Source organism: Marmota flaviventris, chromosome 12 (genome assembly GCF_047511675.1).
Source record: "Marmota flaviventris isolate mMarFla1 chromosome 12, mMarFla1.hap1, whole genome shotgun sequence".
Lineage (NCBI taxonomy): Eukaryota > Metazoa > Chordata > Mammalia > Rodentia > Sciuridae > Marmota > Marmota flaviventris.
The window spans coordinates 83,166,428-83,188,392 of NC_092509.1; the positions used below are offsets into that span (position 1 = coordinate 83,166,428).

Consider the following 21,965-nt stretch of genomic DNA (forward strand, 5'->3'; position numbering starts at 1 on the left):
CAAGACATAACAATTATCAATTTGTATGTACCAAACAATGGAGCTGCAACGTTCATAAAACAAACTCTCCTCAAGTTCAAGAGTCAAATAGACAACACAATAATTATGGGTGACTTCAACACACCGCTTTCGCCATTAGACAGATCCTCTAGACAAAAGCTGAATAAAGAAACTATAGAACTCAATAGCACAATCAATAACCTAGACTTAACCGACATATATAGAATATATCAACCATCATCAAGTGGATACATGTTCTTCTCAGCAGCACATGGATCCTACTCAAAGATAGACCATATATTATGCCATAGGGAAACTCTTAGTAAATATAAAGGTGTGGAGATAATACCATGCACCATATCTGATCATAATGGAATGAAACTGGAAATCAATGATAAAAGAAGGAAGGAAAAATCCTACATAACATGGAAAATGAACAATATGTTACTGAATGATCAATGGGTTACAGAAGACATAAAGGAGGAGATAAAAAAATTCTTAGAGACAAATAACAATACAGACACAACATACCGGAATCTATGGGACACAATGAAAGCAGTTTTAAGAGGGAAATTCATTTCCTGGAGTTCTTTCCTCAAAAAAAGAAAAAAACCAACAAATAAATGAACTCACACTACACCTCAAAAACCTAGAAAAGGAAGAGCAAAACAACAGCAAATGTAGTAGAAGACAAGAAATAATTAAAATCAGAGCATAAATCAACAAAATCGAAACAAAAAAAAACATTGAAAAAATTGATAAAACTAAAAGTTGGTTCTTTGAAAAAATAAATAAGATCGACAGGCCCTTAGCCATGCTAACGAAGAGAAGAAGAGGGAGAACTCAAATTACTAACATATGGGATGAAAAAGGCAATATCACAACAGACACTACAGAAATACAGAAGATAATTAGAAAGTATTTTGAAACCCTATATTCCAATAAAATAGAAGATAGTGAAGATATCGATAAATTTCTTAAGTCATACGATCTGCCCAGATTGAGTCAGGAAGACACACACAATTTAAACAGACCAATAACAAAGGAAGAAATAGAAGAAGCCATCAAAAGACTACCAACCAAGAAAAGCCCAGGACCGGATGGGTATACAGCGGAGTTTTACAAAACCTTCAAAGAAGAATTAATACCAATACTTTTCAAGCTATTTCAAGAAATAGAAAAAGAAGAAGCTCTTCCAAATTTATTCTATGAGGCCAACATCACCATGATCCCGAAACCAGACAAAGACATTTCAAAGAAAGAAAACTACAGACCAATATCTCTAATGAACTTGGATGCAAAAATTCTCAATAAAATCCTGGTGAATCAAATACAAAAGCATATCAAAAAAATGTGCACCATGATCAAGTAGGATTCATCCCTGGGATGCAAGGCTGGTTCAATATACGGAAATCAATAAATGCTATTCATGCTATTCACCACATCAATAGACTTAAAGATAAGAACCACATGATCATCTCGATAGATGCAGAAAAAGCATTCGACAAAGTACAGCATCCCTTTATGTTCAAAACACTAGAAAAACTAGGAATAACAGGAACTTACCTCAACATTGTAAAAGCTATATATGCTAAACCTCAGGCTAACATCATCCTAAATGGAGAAAAACTGAAGGCATTCCCTCTAAACTCTGGAACAAGACAGGGATGCCCTCTATCACTACTTCTATTCAATTTAGTTCTTGAAATACTAGCCAGAGCAATTAGACAGACAAATGAAATTAAAGGCATAAAAATAGGAAAAGAAGAACTTAAATTATCGCTATTTGCAGATGACATGATAATATATTTAACAGACCCAAAAGGGTCTACAAAGAAACTGCTAGAGTTAATAAATGAATTCAGCAAAGTGTCAGGATATAAAATCATCACGCATAAATCAAAGTCATTCCTGTATATCAGCAACAAAACTTCTGAAATGGAAATGAGGAAAACCACTCCATTCACAATATCCTCAAAAAAAATAAGATACTTGGGAATCAACCTAACAAAAGAGGTGAAAGATTTATACAATGAAAACTACAGAACCCTAAAGAGAGAAATAGAAGAAGATCTTAGAAGATGGAAAAATATACCCTGTTCATGGATAGGCAGAACTAACATCATCAAAATGGCGATATTACCCAAAGTTCTCTACAGGTTTAATACGATGCCAATCAAAATCCCAATGGCATATCTTGTAGAAATAGATAAAGCAATCATGAAATTCATATGGAAAAACAAAAGACCCAGAATAGCAAAAGCAATTCTAAGCAGGAAGTGTGAATCTGGAGGTATAGTGATACCAGATCTCAAACTGTACTACAGAGCAATAGTAACAAAAACATCATGGTACTGGTACCAAAACAGGCAGGTGGACCAATGGTACAGAATAGAGGACACAGGGACCAATCCACAAAATTACAACTTTCTTATATTTGATAAAGGGGCTAAAAGCATGCAATGGAGGAAGGATAGCATCTTCAACAAATGGAAATCCATATGCAACAAAATGAAACTGAATCCCTTTCTCTCGCCATGCACAAAAGTTAACTCAAAATGGATCAAGGAGCTAGATATCAAATCAGAGACACTGCGTATGATAGAAGACAAAGTTGGCTACGATCTACATACTGTGGGGTCGGGCTCCAAATTCCTTAATAGGACGCCCATAGCCCAAGAGTTAATAACAAGAATAAACAAATGGGACCTACTTAAACTAAAAAGTTTTTTCTCAGCAAGAGAAACAATAAGAGAGGTAAATAGAGAGCCTACATCCTGGGAACAAATTTTTACCCCTCACACTTCAGATAGAGCCCTAATATCCAGAATATACAAAGAACTCAAAAAATTAAACAATAAGATAACAAATAACCCAATCAACAAATGGGCCAAGGACCTGAACAGACACTTCTCAGAGGAGGACATACAATCAATCAACAAGTACATGAAAAAATGCTCACCATCTCTAGCAGTCAGAGAAATGCAAATCAAAACCACCCTAAGATACCATCTCACTCCAGTAAGATTGGCAGCCATTATGAAGTCAAACAACAACAAGTGTTGGCGAGGATGTGGGGAAAAGGGTACACTTGTACATTGCTGGTGGGACTGCAAATTGGTGAGGCCAATTTGGAAAACAGTATGGAGATTCCTGGGAAAGCTGGGAATGTAACCACCATTTGACCCAGCTATTGCCCTTCTCGGACTATTCCCTGAAGACCTTAAAAGAGCGTACTATAGTGATACTGACACATCAATGATCATAGCGGCACAATTCACAATAGCTAGACTGTGGAACCAACCTAGATGCCCTTCAATAGACAAATGGATAAAAAAAAAATGTGGCATTTATACACAATGGAGTATTACGCAGCAATAAAAAATGACAAAATCATGGAATTTGCAGGGAAATGGATAGCATTAGAGCAGATTATGCTAAGCGAAGCTAGCCAATCCTTAAAAAACAAATACCAAATGTCTTCTTTGATATAAAGAGAGCAACTAAGAACAGAACAGGGAGGAAGAGCATGAGGAAAAGATTAACATTAAACAGAGACGAGTGGGGGGAGAGAAAGGGAGAGAGAAGGGAAATCATATGGAAATGGTAGGAGACCCTCAATGTTACACAAAATTACATATAAGAGGTTGTGAGGGGAAAGGGGGCGGGGACAAGGGAAAGAATTGAACAACAGCAGATGAGGTAGAGAGGGAAGATGGGAGGGGAGGGTACGGGGGATAGTAGGGGATAGGAAAGGTAGCAGAATACAACAGTCACTAATATGCCATTATGTAAAAATGTGAATGTGTAACTGATGTGATTCTGCAATTTGTATTTGGGGTGAAAATGGGAGTTCATAACCCACTTGAGTCAAATGTATGAAAGATGATATATCATGAGCTTTGTAATGTTTTGAACAACCAATAAAAAAAAATAAAATATATCACAGATTTTCACTTGAGGTTGATCATATAAAATTATGTGGAGATATTTTTCAAATGCAGTAGCAAAACCACAAGACTTTACTATGCTGTATATGTTGGGATAGGTAGGAACAGGGCAGAATGGTTGGGAGGTGCCCTGCAAGGTAATTGTAATTTAAAAAGTATTTCTTGATGCTTATCTTGGCTTCTGCATCTCACTGCAGTTTCTTCTTTAAGAACACTGAAAACAATTTTAAAAGAAACTTATAGTCAAAGCAATATGTATTTATCTCAACTATGTTTGAATTAATAATTTTAACTTTGATCATCCAGTGAGCAAATAAGCCAGAAATTGTGAAAGTTATATTTATTTTATTATTAAATGATTAGAACTTCTCAACACCCTATTACACTTTAGGACATAATAGTTTAGACAAGGAAAGTTTTATTTCACTAAAGTCAATATTAATCTCAAAAGTAGTAATGTCTGACATTTCTTGGACACTTACTGTGTCAGAGGCTATGTTAAGAACACTAACCTAAGTTATTATAATTTCATGTTTGCAGTAACACCAGGAGACAGGTACTGGTGAGGGAAGATACAACCTCAGGGACAAATGGCTCTTGGCAAGGCAGATGTGCTTTTGTGCAAACTCTTCTGTGGAGATTGTACACTGAGTTACCTTTCCAGAGCCTATGACCTTTACTGCTATAGTTTGCCATTTCTTATTTTTAAGAAAACTACAGTCTGTGCTGGACATTTCTCTTACAGTAACTGTAGTAATTGTTCATTGTGGTTTAACTAATTGGCTGCTGTTTACTGAGCACCTGCTCTTTGCATTGTTTTGAGAATTTCTTATTCTGTATGTATATGTATATCATATTATATGTGATTATATGAGGGAAAATCTGCTATTAATATTTTTGATATAAGTGAAAATTTAATATTGTGAAGTAAATGAAAAATTAACATATTTGATACTTTTCAGTTTATAGATGGTCGACTGGCAAAACTAAATGCAGGAAGGGGTTTCTCTGATGTATTTGAAGAAGAAATCAGTTCAGGTGGCTTTTGTGGAGGTAAAACCTATTTACAATATTATTATCCATTTTTAAAATAACAATTATCTTGATTTTTGTACTTGAATTTATATATTCTGTTTCATAAACAACTCTTTTCTTCTGTATATACATAATGTCTTAAGTATATTTTTCATCTTATAATATCAATATCAAGTAATTTTGTTTGATATCTGTTATTCAAGGCATTAAGTTTGTCTTCATGAATTGGTAGCTGTTGACTTGGACAATCTCCTAATAATACTGCAAATGAATAATAGAAGTCCATTAAATATATATCCTTTTGCCTTTCCTCCTAAATAGTTGTCTCTACCAGAAAATAATTGTAGTGGTAATTTCTGAGTATGAATTTAAAAACTGAGATTCGGATTGAAATGGCATATGTAATATAATCTAAAGGGAAATATGTGAACACCATAACTCATTCTGCATTTTTATGTAAGTGTATTATTTTATGGAAGTCTTTTCCTATTTTACTTTGCAGATCACTTCAGCTTTAGGAAAAGTATATCATTACATAAATATAACTAATTCTACAGCCCTCTGGTGTATTGTATTTATGGTGTCACACAAGATTCCCATAAGTATAATTAATTATTCAAATGTAAATATCCAAAAATATAATTATATGGGCAACTAATGATTTATAGATTGATGTTTTGTGCACAGATGTTCTAGTATATAGTCGCAACTTACATAGAATTTTGGTTGAGTCCTTGAAATGTCCCATTTATTCATTCATTCAGGCAGTATTACTGAGTCCTTACTATGTATTGTTCTAGATACCAGGCAAGCAAAATAAAGATTTTTTCCCTCTATATCTTGGTGTGTTTGTTTTTAACCTGGTATAATAGCGTTTTTTTCAACTCTTTGTAGTTATATTTGAAGAAAAGAAGTTTTTAGTCTGCATGAATAAATAGTTGTTAGAATTGAGAAAACATGAAAAGATAAAAAGTCATAAGTATTCATCTATAAATTTAACAAATTTTAATTTTATTCTTAAATAAGATTTATTTCCTCACCTTAAAATATAGAAATAAATATACATTTTTTTCATTAAAAGAAGTACAAATGAATTTTGCAATTGCAGACCTTTATCTAAGGTACAGCATTTTATTGATAGCATTTAGCTTGGGGAAAAAGTTCTATTTGACTTAGTAGGTAAGCTGCATATGGAATCATTCAACTCCTTGCTTTCCTTAGCTCTTAGGGAAAAATTTAGCTTCAATGGAAATTTTGTGTTAAAATAATGCTGTTTTACTTTTCAACTAAGACAAGCAAAATATTGTCAGCTTATGGACAAATTGCTTGAGGCATCTATTCAGTATTTACATAACTGGTGTCTCATTATCTTTATGACCCGTGGGGCTAGTAGCTTTTATAGAATTGAAGTTGACATCTTGTGACAGTAATGGGGTAGAACTATGATCCTTTTATACAGTTAAATTCTGTGGTCTTAACCATTGCTCAAGATACCTCTGTAATAAAGTAGAAATAGATGGCTTTTCTGGTGGAAGAGGATAACTTAAGATTTTTTTTAATTAAAGATTTTATCACTTAAAAAATAATAGGGAAATATGATCACTGGTTATCATTTGACTTAGAGACTGCCACATTGTTAGTTCAACTCAATTTCAATTGCTTTGTTGTTCTTTAGTACAATTTAGTACAGAAAATGTTTTTGAGCTTTTATTCTAATTTGAGGGAGCAAATAACCTATCCCAAAGGAAATCCTAGTTCAGCAATTACTCATTTCAGTAAATAAAGAAGTACCTTAAAATAATACCTATCAAATTTTATTTTTAGTTGTATTTTACATTCTTTTAGATATACATGGAGATTATTCTTAGAAAATAAAGCATAATTCACTAGGATTTGAAATAAGAAAAATGACTAATAAAATTAGCAATATTCTTCTAACTACTAATTAGGACATATCTGTCTGTTTATTTCCAAAAATATTTCTTGGTGGTCTCCTCCAAATGTGTCATCTAGTATACTCAGGAGAAGGAAGAGTATATCTGCCATGACATTCACCTGTAAAATGTAAACAGTAATAACTCTCATTTCTCTTACAGTAACTGTAGTAATTGTTCATGTTTATTGAGTACTAATATGTGTCAGAAATTCTCATTTTATTCTGACTACACTCTAAGAGGCATTTTGACTAGTCCATTTATATGAAGGCACTCAATTCAGTAATTCTCTCAAAGTCGCATAGGAAGTAGAGACCAGTCTAAACTCGGCACATATCTACCTAGTTTCAAAGCTCTTGTGGTAATGACTATAGCATATCTATGTTTTTATACTAGGAGATATTAATAAGGGAACAGGTTGTAAGCAAAAGTAGCACTTAAGCCCTCTCTTCTCTGAATAAAAGCAAAAGTCCTATATTTCTGACCATATCTTGAAGACTTGTTTATACATCAAGCACAGAAAAGATCACTGTAAGAGAAATCAACAATTAACTAAAACTGAAGAACAAAATTAAGTTTCTTTAAGCAAAAATAATTAGGAAAATTTAGGGAAGCATCTATACATCATGACAGTAGTAATTTGTATGCTATTTTTGTTGCTAGTGTTTGTTTTATGATAAAATGATTGTTGAGTATGGTATAATTGTGGTTCTAATTAAAATTATACAAGGCAGTATAATCAGATATAGAACATTTAGATTCACATTTGAATCTAGAAATATGATTAAATAATCTATGAATTCATAGAGATTTTATAAAACCTTTTTCTGTCCCATAAGTTTTCATATCAGGACTACTAAGCAATTCATGTTATACTTGATTCTTTTCATCACTTTTGCAGAATGTTTAATCTTAATTTATAAGAATAGTATACCAGGAAATATATGAAGGGAAATGTATCCATGGATGTTGAAATATAAGAGGACATGAATATAACAAGACTCAATTAGGTAAACACAGATCATCTCAGAGCCACAGTTTCCTCATTTGACAAGTTATTCATAATAATAACTAACACTCATGATATTTCTGGGATGTGTTAGATACCCTGCTAAACATCATATCATCATTATCTTTCATACTCACATTAATCCTAAAAGCCATTGACTGTTAAGATGAATGATGAGGCTGAGACTCACCAAACTAAGGTTCTTTTTCCTAAATAGTCTGTGAAAGCCACTCAAGAAAGTTTAATAGGAATGTTGTTTTGTAAATATATTTTCAGTTAAAATAATACTAGTTTTTAAATCCTCATCAAATAGTCTAAACTTTAGAAAGGAGAACTATTTTAATGTTGATTTTTATATAGAAGTATGTGGGTACTCTTCATTAGTAGCATTATTTCCTCATTAGCTTCCTGATATAATCTGGTCAGATCTTTGTTTATTTCTTTTTACTGACTAAGGTATTAAAGAATTTGATGAGGTAGTAGATATTTATCAGTTTTAGTGGCATTTTTCTGGCCACATAAGCACTTTAGATCAATTTACATATTTTGATAAATAACTATACTTTACTGGAATTTAAACAAATACATTTGAAAAAACAGTCTTTGCATAAGTGAAAGCTAAAGATATTTTGTCCTTGAGTAAGTCAAAATGAGTTGTTTAATAAGAATGTTAAAATTTTTAAATAAGGCTTGTTAATTGCCTGAAACAGTTAACTTAAAAGAAACATTGATGGATTATTTTTTGCATTCAAATTAATTTTTAAGAAGAAAAGCAGCCTTTTTTTTTTTAACATTACCAAAGGATTATGTGCTTGTCTCATAAATTTCATAGAAATAGGAACCTTACTTATGTCATAAAACATTAAAATTTAGGGATACAATCCTTAAATTTTTTAAAACGGGAATCTACCTAAATTGTTTCACATTTTGCTGTCATCTTAACCAGTTTATTTATTCCTAGGGAATTACTGTTTGCCCTCATATGTCATAGTTTTATATTATTCTAGATTTTTAATTTCCCTTTCAAAGCTCTAGCTTGAGCAACCCCTCTCCCTTTCTTCTTTTTCTTTTTTCTTTATTTTTGGGGGAGGGGATGGGAGTTGAACTCGGCAGGCACTCAACCACTGAGCCTGGTCCACTACCCTATTTTGCATTTTATTTAGAGACAGGGTCTCACTGAGTTGCTTAGTGCCTTGCTTTTGCTGAGGCTGGCTTTGAACTCATGATCCTCCTATCTCAGCCTCCAGAGCTGCTGGGATTACAGGCGTGCACCACTGCACTCAGCATCCCTTTCTAATGTAATTGCTTTGGAGGTGATACAGAGAAACCTCTGTATAACTTAAATGTTCTGATATTTTACTAAGTAGTCTTAGAGATAGTATTTCAGAGTTGAAAGAATAATGAACCAGGAATTAAAATGCCTAGATTATTCTTTCTTGGTTGTTAGACTTCCAAATTTGGGCAAAGAATGTATCATCTCAGAACCACAGCTTCCTTATTTGGAAACTTTATTAATAATAATTAATAATAACTAACATTTATGGTGGTTCTGTGATGTGTTAGGTACCCTACTAAATATCATATAATAATTATCTTTCATTCTTATATACATTAATCCTAAAAGTCAATGATAGGCTTTGACCAATAAGGAGGGTGAGACTCTGCTATTAAGAACCTAGTTCCATATCACATGGTTTGCAGGGTGGATCTGGACTACAATGGTCTGTTGCACACCAAATGCTGCTTCCTTCCCATCCAGCTATGTTGCCTATGGCATTGCCTGCTTTGCCTGTTTTATAGTAGAAATGTTCAGATCGAATAACATAATGTAGATAAAAACATCTGTGACCTGTGGAGAGCTCAGTAGGAACTTTTTTTAAACCTTACAATCCTAAATAAGACACTAATCTTTCTATAACAGATCCATTGTCTTATCATAGCTATTTTCTTTGTGTTTGAGTATCCAAAAATGCTGAAGTGTTATATTATTGGCATTTCTCTGATTTCTTAAATTCATTTTAGGAAAATAATTAAATACTTTACAGAATAACTGTAAATAACATCTAAATCTTAAATTCATGATTTTCACTCAATCATTTTTAACAATAAAGAAGTAAAAAATATATGAACTGATGAGACTTTTTAATAGACGAGTGAATAATCTGGATGAATAAAAATATGCACTTAATTTTATCATTAATAAAAATCTCCTTGAGAAATAAATTTATAGGATAACTTGGAATTTGTTATTTTACAATGGAAAATACATTTTAAAAATTTTGGACAAGCCAAGACCTCTTAAAGCTTACCCTTTTAAACTTATTTTACATAAATTATTTTAGGTAGATACATTTTTGTGTAGTCATTTACAAAATTAAAAAAATATATAGTATTTCTCTCTAGATTATTTTCTCCAAAAAAGGCATAATGCAGTGTGGAGTGGTGAGAGATGTTTATCAGAATAAAAGTTTATCAGAATAAAAGTGATTTCTTGATACTTCTTTAAATTAGGAAAAGATTTTAAGTCTAAGAGTGAATCCAGAGCACAATGCTTTGCCTGATGTTTATTAGGGTTACAAAGAATAACAGGAAAAAAATTCTTAGGCTGGGATCATTCTGCTTCTGTTTTTGTAACAGCAAGGTGGTACTTCTCCTCCCCACCTCTCTAAGCCACAACCACAAACAAAGGAACACCATTTTTAGAAGTCACTTGTACCTGGTTATTGACAGGGTAGCCACTGGCACTTTGATTTTTTGTTTGTTTTAGAAGGAAGTTACTGGGAATTGAGCACAAGGATACACTACCCCTAAGCTACATTCCGGGGCCTTTCTACTGCTTATGTTGGTATAGGGTCTTGCTAAATTGCCCAGGTTGGCTTTGAACTTGCCATCCTCCTGCCTTAACCTCCTGAGTCTGAGATTGCAGGAGTGTGCCACTGCCACTACACCTAGTAAGACATTTTATTGTGATTTTTCACCCTTCTTTAGAGAATATTTAAACATTTATACTAACAAGAAAGTAGTTGAAATCAGTTGATATGAAAGATTAGGCTAGTAATATGGATTACTTTTTTGCCTTTGAATCTCATTTTATTGGCCAAATTATTTACCGTATTTCAAAGTCAGTCAGTTCCAAATTGTATTAGAACTAGTTTTTGTCAGCATTTGAGCTTTGTAATAATAATAACCAGGTACACTGTAGCTTAAAAGCTACATTTGCTTTACATTTCCTTGGGTGATACCTTTCAAATTTATAGATTTGTAACCAGAGAATATGCTGAGAACTAAAACTGTGGTTTAATTGCATTAAAATAAAGTTAATTAATGTGTTAATAATTAACAACCACAGAATAAATTTGTTGTACCTCAGATTCGTTCAGCTCCAAATTTCCTTCTGAATTTTTCACACTTCTCTCTGCACTTGAGTGGCATTTTAAGTAAAATTATGTAAAAAAGGCCAACTTTTACAAAACAGCAGAGACATAAAACATTGAAAATTAAGTTTAAAAAAATAGAAATTTTGGATTTGAAAAGAGGTGAGATATTCCCTCTGAGGCCAATATGAAAATAAAAGAATAGATAATAATATATTATTTTCATATGTCAGTGAAAAAAGTGTCTTTTCAAGTGCTAATTATAAAAATTAAAGCATTAATTCTCATTGTGCCATTGCATCTTTTACAACATTGTAAGTAAAATTTGCCTACTAAGATGCTAGAAATACTAGTTATTGATGAATTTTAATTTATAAATTTTTATTTTTGATTCCTGATATCAGATTTTCTGTATTCCAGGGAACCCAAGGTCATATCAACAATGGGTACATACAGTAAAGGTAATAATATGCTTTCAAAGTTTCTTCTTTCACTGTGATATGGAGAAATCAGTAAAAGTATGCTATTTATACTTTGCTACTTATTTATAATATTTGAAATGTGTGCAAATTTTCTCATATTCTTATTTTATGCTTATAGTTTGTTGATATTCATAAATATAATTTTAAATTTGAAAGTTTCTGTCTAGAGATAAATGACATATTTTGTAGAGCAATATTTTCTTGTCACTTTATACTATATTCCAGATAAGGAACTAGCTGGAATAGCCAGATTTCATGGAAATTTTATAACTTCTTCATAACATAGTTTTGTTAATATGACTTTTTTAAAAATCTCTCTTCTATTGATTAAACTTTACTACCCAATATTAAAACAGCTGATAAATATTTTATTCCCTTTTTATTAAGTTTTAAATATGTAGGTTTTACTATCCATGTTACTTGTCTGCAACTTCAAAGATAATATGTCTTTTAAATGATGTAGTATACCAACTAAAAGAACAGAATCAAATGTTTATAGTTAAGTTATTGTAGTATTTTAAAACATTAAAAAATAATTTTAAAAGGTATTTAACTTGTGAGTAAAATTGTTTTTGTATACTACTAATAATGCTTTGTTTTCAGAACAGTTTGCCAAAAGTTTTTGGAAACATTTTTTTCTTTTGCAGAAAGGAGGTGCACTGTTCAACACAGCAATGACCAAAGCAACGCCTGCAGTACGGACAGCTTATAAATTTGTAAGTGTTTTTATGGTATTTAATAATTTTATTGATAGATTTATATACTCCCTAGAAGATACACATATGAATTCAATATATTTTTCAATAAGCTTTAAAAAACTTTAGAATTAATATTGACCAACAGAAATTCAGCTAAAAAGTTATCTTAGTGTATAGAAAGAGCATTTCCTTTAAATAATCTAAAAATGGTTCTTCATTTTATTTCAAAGCTACGAGCACAATTGTACAGCACATTAAAACGGTCCATGAGGAGGTATTGTTTTGTAAATTTGATTCTTTCATTCATTTTAAATTTCCATTGTGCATTTGAGGCAGAAGTAGAAAAATGTGGCAATATCTCTTCTCTCACAGATTCATTGAGTCTCCAAAATTAAAATTCTTCAGTAATTCTCCATGGCATGTAGTAAATTACAATAACCACAGTAACAATGAACAAATAATAAATTTAAAATCTCTTTAAATATGATAATTAAGACCTTGCATTACCTGTTCCTTCCTGTATTCTGTTCTGTTTTCCCCAATTCTTCTGAAACTTTCATATGTCTGAACATACTTAGCAATGCCTTATTTTTTTAATGCAAGATATTTTCTTCTGCCCTTCTATTCTTGTTCAAGTTGTTCCTACTACTTAGAACATCCATTTCTTGGTCTTTATTCATCTAGTAAACCACTGGTTCATCTATTAATGTCCCTTGGAAAAAAAGTTTTCCCAATCCCATGCCGAAAAAACAAACAAACAACAACAACAATAAAAAAACAACTAAGTTTATAGAACTATTTCTACGATTCCATTTGAACTGTAGGAACTTGCTTCAGCACTTGCTGTGTCTTCATATATGTTTATCTCTACACTAGACCAGTAGCTTCTCCAGGGATTATCTAGTGGTAGTGAAGTTTTTTTGTTTTGTTTGTTTTTTTAAGTTCAACAGGTCACATATATTCTATATTTCTAAATATATTCAGTGTAGTAATTGTGGTATTATAAAAATTTATCTTCAAGTGCTTTCTCAATAAATAATTGATATGATAGAAATAATAATAAAGTATTTTAATGTTTAGAATTTATGTTCTTTTCTTACATGCAATTGCAATATAAATGTAGTTACTCTTCCGATTGAAAAAAAATCTGTTTCAAAGATTGCATTTTTTTTGGTAGGGAAGCTAATCTACAGAGTAGATTCAAAAATAAAGTTCTAACATTCTGAACTACTTGAAGCCATTTCATAAAGCGTTAAGTGAAAAGAAGTCATCAGTTTGCCTTAGAAACTTCAGCCTCTGCCTTTTGTTTGGTTTCCTCATGACTTTGCTGTTCTAGGAGATCACTGCCTCTAATGGGCTGATTTAAGTTGCTTTTGAAGGGAAATTTTTCACAATGAAATAGCACACAGCTACACAAAATTCTAGATGCTAGGAAAGTTTTTGCAGTTAGTAGGCCCTCATTTTATTCCTGGAGCAAGCCTAGAGAGCTTGTATAGTTTTGCTAAATGTGTGCTTTCCTCCTGAATTTCACTCTTATCTTTTATAAAAGTACAATAATAAAACAAACATGTACAGACTCATTCATTATTTAAAATTTGATCCTTCTAGGCAGTAGGATGTTTTCTTTTGAACACTTTTCTGCAAGGCAATGAAATCTTTTCAAATTAAGAATTCTGCTCTTTGGAGAATTATTCCCTAAATCAATTTCAACAAATTATGGTATTTAGAATATACTTAATAACTTTTTATCATTTATCTTATATCATATCAGACATGAATCAAAAGGTTCGAGGCAGGTTAATCAGTTATTTTGTGACCTTCATAATTTTACCTAAAACTGATCTCTCCAGATTGCTCATGTTCTAAAATATGTGCACTAAAATTCCTTCTTTGACTATAAATTGCTATGAATACTACTTCTAATTTCTTTATGTGGGTATAACAGAAGTTATTTATTTTCTACAAGTGGCATATTTTTAAGCAGCAGAGGCCATGTTTTTGCCTCTGTTTTATACACTAAACACATTATTTGAATAACTGTCATGAACTGGGCCTCATTCTCATCATGGAGTTAACTTAGCATATAAAGTACTGTAAGTAATTGAGATGCTATTCCTGATGTTATATTGATATTGGCATCATTTCACCCTGTGTTTTGAACATACTACTGAAGTACTGGATATGTATTTGTTGAAGTAAATAATGATTTTGTGCTGTATTTATAATATTTTTTCTATACTTATTTCTATGCTAGAAAGTTTTTTTCTCTGCTTTCTGTACTTTTCCATATTAAAAGGGCCCATAAAGCAAACAAGAGATGGAACACACATTCTCATAATTTAAAAATTACAGCAAAGTGAACTATATATTTGATTTGACTAAAAGATTTTCTGATTAATCTTTTCATTAGATCCTTGCATTAGTCAAAGCCATTTGTTTGGTGCGTTTCTATAGTGAATAGTTGCTGACATTGTTGAATGTCAGCTTGGTGAATTGAAAAGGATAGAAAGAATCTGCTCCATCTTCTAGGTAGTATGAAGGAAACCTAATGAGTAGGCAGGGTTGTATACATTTAAATTAATCAGTGCACAAATTGCAGAACTATGGAAGAGATTAATACTAGCTTCAACTTGATACAGGAGAACCTGGAAAGATAAGTATGATCAGGTGGATTAGAGGATGTCTGGATAAACTAGAATATAGTCCAAATGCAGTAAAAGCAAAGATGGATACAAACTCTTAAGAGATGGGAACAAAAGCATTTTTCCTTGGTAATTACATATTTTTACCAATGAAATACAGGAATTAATATAGGACCTCTTAATTAGATTAGGTAGCTTTATGAATGAAGAATGTGAAAGTGCTATTTATCAAGTCTAAAGAAGAATAGGATATAATTTAGAGTTATTGGCTTTTTGGATTACTTTTACTATGTAGTATGTTTTAATTTGCTTCATTTACAATGAAGAATTAATTGTTTTATTCAGTTCAAGATATTCCTTATGGTATGCCAAATACTCTACTGATTACTACAGATATTAACAGGAAGGAAATAAGATCCTTCTCTGCAAAGAAATTGGGAAAGTCGTGTGTTTACTTTTTCTAAAAGCACCTTGAGAGATCAGGATGGGTTAAGTGGAGCATGGGCTTTGTAGTTGAAGTCTTTAGCATGTGTGTCTTCAGTTTCTCTGTCTATACAGTGAGGTTCACAATGCCTTCTTTTTTGTGAGACTTAAATTCAGTGATTATATTTTTTACAACTTCTTCCTTTGAGAAGTTGGACTCTATAATTTTAATATAAATTAAAAGAAGAGAAGTTAGACTTTATAATTAAATAGATTGAGATTTGAATCTTGCTAGGTGGACTTATTATTCCTGAGTCACTTTCCTTATTTGTTAGATATGATAACAATCATGCTGAACTTCAACCTGTGATGACTAAAAGAAATAATGTATGCTAAGCACCCAGCACACAATCATGTATTTAGGAAACAGAAAATAAATGTGTATTCCTTTCTTCTCCTTTTTCACTCTGGCCACAGTGAATGGGAATTTCAAGTAGAGCAAAGGCTAAGGCTTTTGTGAAACTCCCAGTTGTCTTTAGTTAAGTTATACTCCACACACTTCACAGCAGGACTTGGGACACTCAAATCTGGAGCCAAACTTTCGTGAAAAACGGATAGCCTTCAAAGTGTTAAATGACTTTTAATTTTTGCCAGAAATATATATATATATGAAATAGATATACCATCACAATGGCTTTATTTGTAAAATTTCTGTGACTGCCTATAAAAGCACCTTAATAAAATTTTGTAAAGTTGCCTGAGTTTCTTGAAGTTTAAACATTTGCCCCAATAATTTTCTGGTGTGATATGCTTCCTCTTTGCCCCTAGCTTGTCCCAATTTTAAATTAAGGCTGTACTTTAGAAATCTGGTAGATCCCCCTTGTGTTTTTTATAGGTTACCAGACAAAATAGACTAAATGTTAGCCTTTGTGTGATTTGTGGAAATATTAAATACAGCCTAATTATGATTTAATTTAGGTATAATGAAATAGTGAATGATGGTGTCTTGGAAAATAGTTTTAGGTTATAATCAGCTCCTTTTCTAAATAATGCAAATAGTAATTCTAAATGTGATCATGTGTACTTATTTTTAAAGTGTTAATAGACCTATGCTGAACCAGACACATTCATTATTATTTTCTAGGCAAAAAACCACGCAAAGCTGGGATTGAAGGAAGTGAAGAGTAAACTGAAGCACAAGGTGCGTGGAGTTGTTTCCTTCTACTCTCACTGTTGTCTTCATCTGAAGCTTATATGTTTACAAATCACATGAGACTTATGTTTTTAATGACTTTTGAAATATGCTTATCCCTTTGTTCAAAAATGTATTTTTCATAACAAGCCCTCTGGCAACTCTCTGCCATTCTATATGCATACACTGAACAATCTCTTTATTGTTTGCATATTTTATCACAGAACTGTGGAGATCTTCAAAGATGATTAACCGGATGTATGTTTTCATAAAGTTGATAGCCTTGATATTACAATTCATGCTGAGAATTTTTTTTAAAAAAGATACCTTTGAAATAGAATTAATTCAGAAATGCCATTGTTTGGTTTAGAGGCTCTTTGCAAAACAGTTACTTTAAATTGAAGAATATTCTTAATTTTGTATATGAGGATTTATATTTAAATTTATGATATTGCAGGTATTTGAATAATTATGTCAGTATATGTGTATTTTGTTTGATTATACATTGATAGATTTTATTATAAATTGTTACAGTTTTTACTTTCACCTTTCAAGAAAGCATAATAATTGAAATTTTCAGAGTAGTTCAGGTTATTCAAGAGTTTATTATGAAAATTAATTCACATTTTAGAAGAATGTACTTTGTTCCTAAATAGACTATTTAAATTTTATAGTTGAAGTGTTTTTTATTGTATGCATGTGTATCAGATACTAAGTCTATTAATCAAATAACTTTGGTAATAGAATAAATATGCTAAAATAATTCCTTGCTCATTTTTTCATGTATAGGAAAATGAAGAAGACTACGGGACCTGTTCTGGTTCGGTACAATATACACCAGTTTACACTTTACACAGCGAAAAGGGAGGAAACATAGAAAAGCGTAAGCTTGCCCAGGTAAGGTCATTTACCCTGTTGGCTTCATGTTCTAAAATTACATTATTTTAGTGAATTCTTTAAGGACAGTTTTGGACCCATTAATTTTTTGTCTCATGATAAGAAAACCTGCAGTATTGTCGAGGAAATGATGGTGGATTCTGGGTATGAGATTAAGAACCAGATGTCCTAGCCATCAGTTTCTATATATAGGTTGAGCATCCCTAATCTGAAATCCACAACCAAAACTGAGCACTCAAAACACAGGTGCACTATAATATTTATAAAAACACTGAATAAAATTATCTTCAGGCTATATAAAATATATATGAAACACAAACGCATTTTGCATTTAGACTTGGGCCCCATTCCCAAGATCTCATGTAGATGCAAATATTCTAAAATCCTAAACTCCCAAATCTAAAACATTTCTGGTCCTGAGCATTCCAGATAAGGGATGCTCAGCCTGTACTTCATCATGTCATCACAGAGCTCATAATCCAGTGGGGTGAGACAAATATTTGATTTCCATAGAGTATGAACACCGTGATGATGAACAAGAAATTACAGATTTCCTTTACTACAAAAAATCAAAGGAAACTCATATATAGACATTTGTTTACTAAAACAGTCTGTGAAAACCTCTGTAGAAGCTGCTCAACTTACAATGGGGTTACTCCTGATATAAACCCACCCTAAGCTGAAATATTATAATTGAAAATGATTTTATACACCTAATTTACCAAACCTTTACCTTAGGAGCACAGTATACTGTGGAGTTGTTTGCCCTAGTGACTGCATGGCTGATTGGGAGCTGTGGCTGACTGCCATGTCCAGAGCTGAGAGAGGGTGTCGCATCACATATGACTTGCCTGGGAATAATCCACAGCTTGCAGTATGGTTTCTTCTAGAAACATGTTGCTTTTTCTTATCATTATAAACTCAAAAAATTGTTTAAGTTGAACCATTGTAAATTGGGGGCTCTCTGTATATCTATCACTTTTCAGAGGTAGATATTTTACTTGCTAGGAATATTTAAAGCTTCTGCCTCTATGCTAATGCCACTTAAAAGACAGTGGTAAAGCTTTCTGAATCATAGCATTGTTTGCCTCTCATTTAGTATCAGAAGTATATTTCTGTAGGTTTTTAACCAAGGAAAATTTGTATCCATCAAATTATATTTTAAATGCTGTTAGAAAACAATGTTTAAAACAGAATTCTTGAATGGATATATAAATTACAAAAATCAAGAACTAGAGAGTAGCTACAAAGCTTATTACAGCCACCAAAGTTTATAAGCAGAAGTTGATGGCTAGAATGGTCCCATCACAAGGCAATTTGCCTTAAGTTTCATAACTAGTCAGTGGCAGAGGAGGTATAGAAGTTTATTTCTAATGCTTAGTTAGCTTCCAGGGATAGCTGGATACCGAAGATTATGGATGGCCATAAAATGCAAATATGTCTTTGTGTAAGTCTATTTTGTGCTGCTATAACAGAACACCTGAGACGGATAGTTAAAGAACAGAGCTTTATTGCTCATCTTTCTGAAGGCTGGGAAGTTCAGGGCAAAGGCATGAGCATTTGGTAAGGCCATTATGTAGTGTCATCAAGGGGCAGAAGGGAAGGTAGAGAGCAAAAAAGAACAAGACTCCAAACTGACCCTTTTATAAGGCACCAATACCACTTCTGAGGGTGAGCCCTCCTAATCTAATCGGTTCTTAAAGGTCCCATTGTTACACTGAAGTTAAATTTAACATGACTTTTGGAGGGAGCAAACATTCAAACCATAGCAGTCTTTAAGAATGGGAAAGGGCCAGTAAAGCTGTACTAACATCCTAGACATTTGTAAAGAAAACCCATTCATTTGATAGTTCAACACCTACTGTGTGTTAGGCACTTTTCTAAATATAAAGTATGTATATAGAAGGAAAACTGAAAACTTTTGTTTTCATGGGACTATTCTGTAACATGTTAAGTAGTTTCTCTTCATTTTCTACTTATTAAACTGGTATCTATATCTAGTTATATTACTATATCTAGTTATATTACTCTGAAATGATTAGAATTGCTTAATTGCAGCATATTGTTAGTGCTTGTGAGCTAAATGAGCCCTTCAATAAAGCCCTTATTCCCTATAGAAGCTTTTGTGGTCACTATTAACCAAAAAACATTAACTTGTAAACTAATGATGTGTTTGCTATTGATATTTCTGATTCTACTCTCCTCACAAGTATGTTCAATTCTTGTCTGTTTTCAACCCTTAATATCTTAAAAAAAAACTTTATAGAACAATTTACTGGCTTAATAATGGGACATTTAGATCATAATTACCATGGCAAAAAAGATTTTTATATGAAAAAATATGAGATCTTTTTTACCTATAGGATGCTTGAAGATGAAAACAAAATATGTAAATTAAAGAAACTCTTAAATGTCAGTTTTAAGTTAAACTATTGTCAGGTTTTTGTATTTAAAACTATTCCTTTCTTTTAACATGACATAACATGTCTAATATAATTTAGTTATAAAATCGATTTTTTTAATTTCTGGTTTTGTTTTCTGCTAATTCCTAGAGATAAATTTTTCTTCTTATTGTGTACACTTAAGGTCTACAAAGATATTTTGATATACGTGATAAAATGTTTACTCAAGATAATTAACATATCCATCACCCTCCCAAGTTACCTTTAGTGCAGTGAGGGCACCTAAAAGCTACTTCCTTAGCAGATTTCCAATATAGAATACAATATTAACAATTCTGATCAATACACAGTACATTCTGATCAAAAAAGTATATTAGGTCATAGAAAACCCTACATGATAACAGGTCCCATTCATTGTATGAATCTTCAGGCTGTCATTTGTTGTCACATCACTAAGTTACTGGTGTTTGTTAGTTAGCATTATAGGAGTTCTCAAGAAGATGTGACAGAAGTGATGGCTATAAAAAGAATTGAGAAGTAGGGCTTATTCTTTTATGAATTCTATTGTTATGTCATGTGCATGTATCACTTTAACAACAAATTTTACCATTATGTACAACTAGAATACATCAATAGAAAATATGGAGACAAACAAAAAGCCAAATCATAAACCATGAAACAATGTCATTCACCACCGCCAAAAAAAAAAGAATTCTAATTACTATATAGGAATTTCTTCATCATATTTATAATTATGATGCAGAAATTAAGAGTGTCTAGAAAATCTTTACATTTTAAGTGATAAGTATCTAGTTTCAAGAAGCCTGTATACCCAGTATATTTCCCATTATATCAGTGGATTCGTATATCCAAGAGTCCTTATTTCAATAGCTAAATATATTCATATGTCCAAACATTTGTGTCCTAATATTTTTTAAAAATTTAATGTTTTATTTATATTTTTTCTATCACTGAAGTTTGTTTGATTTTAGATTCATGTATATACTTATCAAAGAGTTAAATTTGTGGCCAGAGAAACAAGAGAGAGTACCATGTTATCAGGGACACTGGGAGGTAATAAGAGTGAGTAGGGTGATCAGGAGAAGTAATCTCAGAGAAGGGTTTTAAGAGCTGTAACCATATCTCATAAAATGTCTATCATTTATAATTGCTTTATAAAACTATTTGCCAAAAAGTTATCTTGGAGCAATTCTTTCATTTTTACTTTCCATCTTAATTTTTTCTCCCAAGTCTCACAGAATTCATGCTTTCTAATAATGCTAATTTTACTTCTTTGAGATGAGTTATATTACTCTGAAATGATAGCCTGTTTGTGGCCAGAGGCTTATTTCTAAAAGTAGAACATGGTGTATTCAAATTGAAATTGTCCTAATCCTTTATTTGAAATATTTATTTATTTTTTTAGTGTTTAGCAAATTTGCACAAATGAAAAAAACAGTATCAGGACATTTGTGATCCAATGATATGGGTATTCCTTCAATATCTAAGTTAAAGAATATACGTAGGCCTGTGATAGAACTGGAAACAGGAAATGGAAAGAGCAGTCAGGGAAGAATGTCAGCTTCCCTTCACTTGCCCCTGCAGCACCTGGTCTGTTCTATGTTCATTGTGCATTCTGTATACATTGTGCATTCTGTATACTGGTTTCTTTGCTTCTCTGTGCCCTGGTATAAATCTTGCTGGTCCTCAGTTGAAGCAGCTACTACTCGAAATGGAGAGGAATTCCAGAATCCAATTCCTTATGGAAGGATGTAATCAGCCCACTTGGACCCAGCATTAATCCTTGGTTCAATAAACTCCAGCCAGAGAAAACAGAACGAGACCATGTTATCAGGGACAGTGGGAGGTGGTAGGAGTGAGTAGGGTGATCAGGGGAAGCAATTCTCAGAGAAGGGAATTTCAGTAC

At 32.2% G+C, this 21,965-nt stretch overlaps 1 protein-coding gene across 1 annotated transcript in view; it reads left to right on the top strand.

Moving 5' to 3' along the window:
- Dennd1b (DENN domain containing 1B) overlaps positions 1-21,965 on the top strand; it is a 245,765-nt gene that overhangs the window by 200,212 nt on the left and 23,588 nt on the right. The window contains exons 15-19 of the mRNA XM_027945669.2: positions 4,913-5,003; positions 11,723-11,763; positions 12,432-12,500; positions 16,692-16,748; positions 17,529-17,636. Of these exons, the coding sequence (XP_027801470.2) occupies positions 4,913-5,003; positions 11,723-11,763; positions 12,432-12,500; positions 16,692-16,748; positions 17,529-17,636 (366 nt within the window). The remainder of the gene's footprint in view (positions 1-4,912; positions 5,004-11,722; positions 11,764-12,431; positions 12,501-16,691; positions 16,749-17,528; positions 17,637-21,965) is intronic.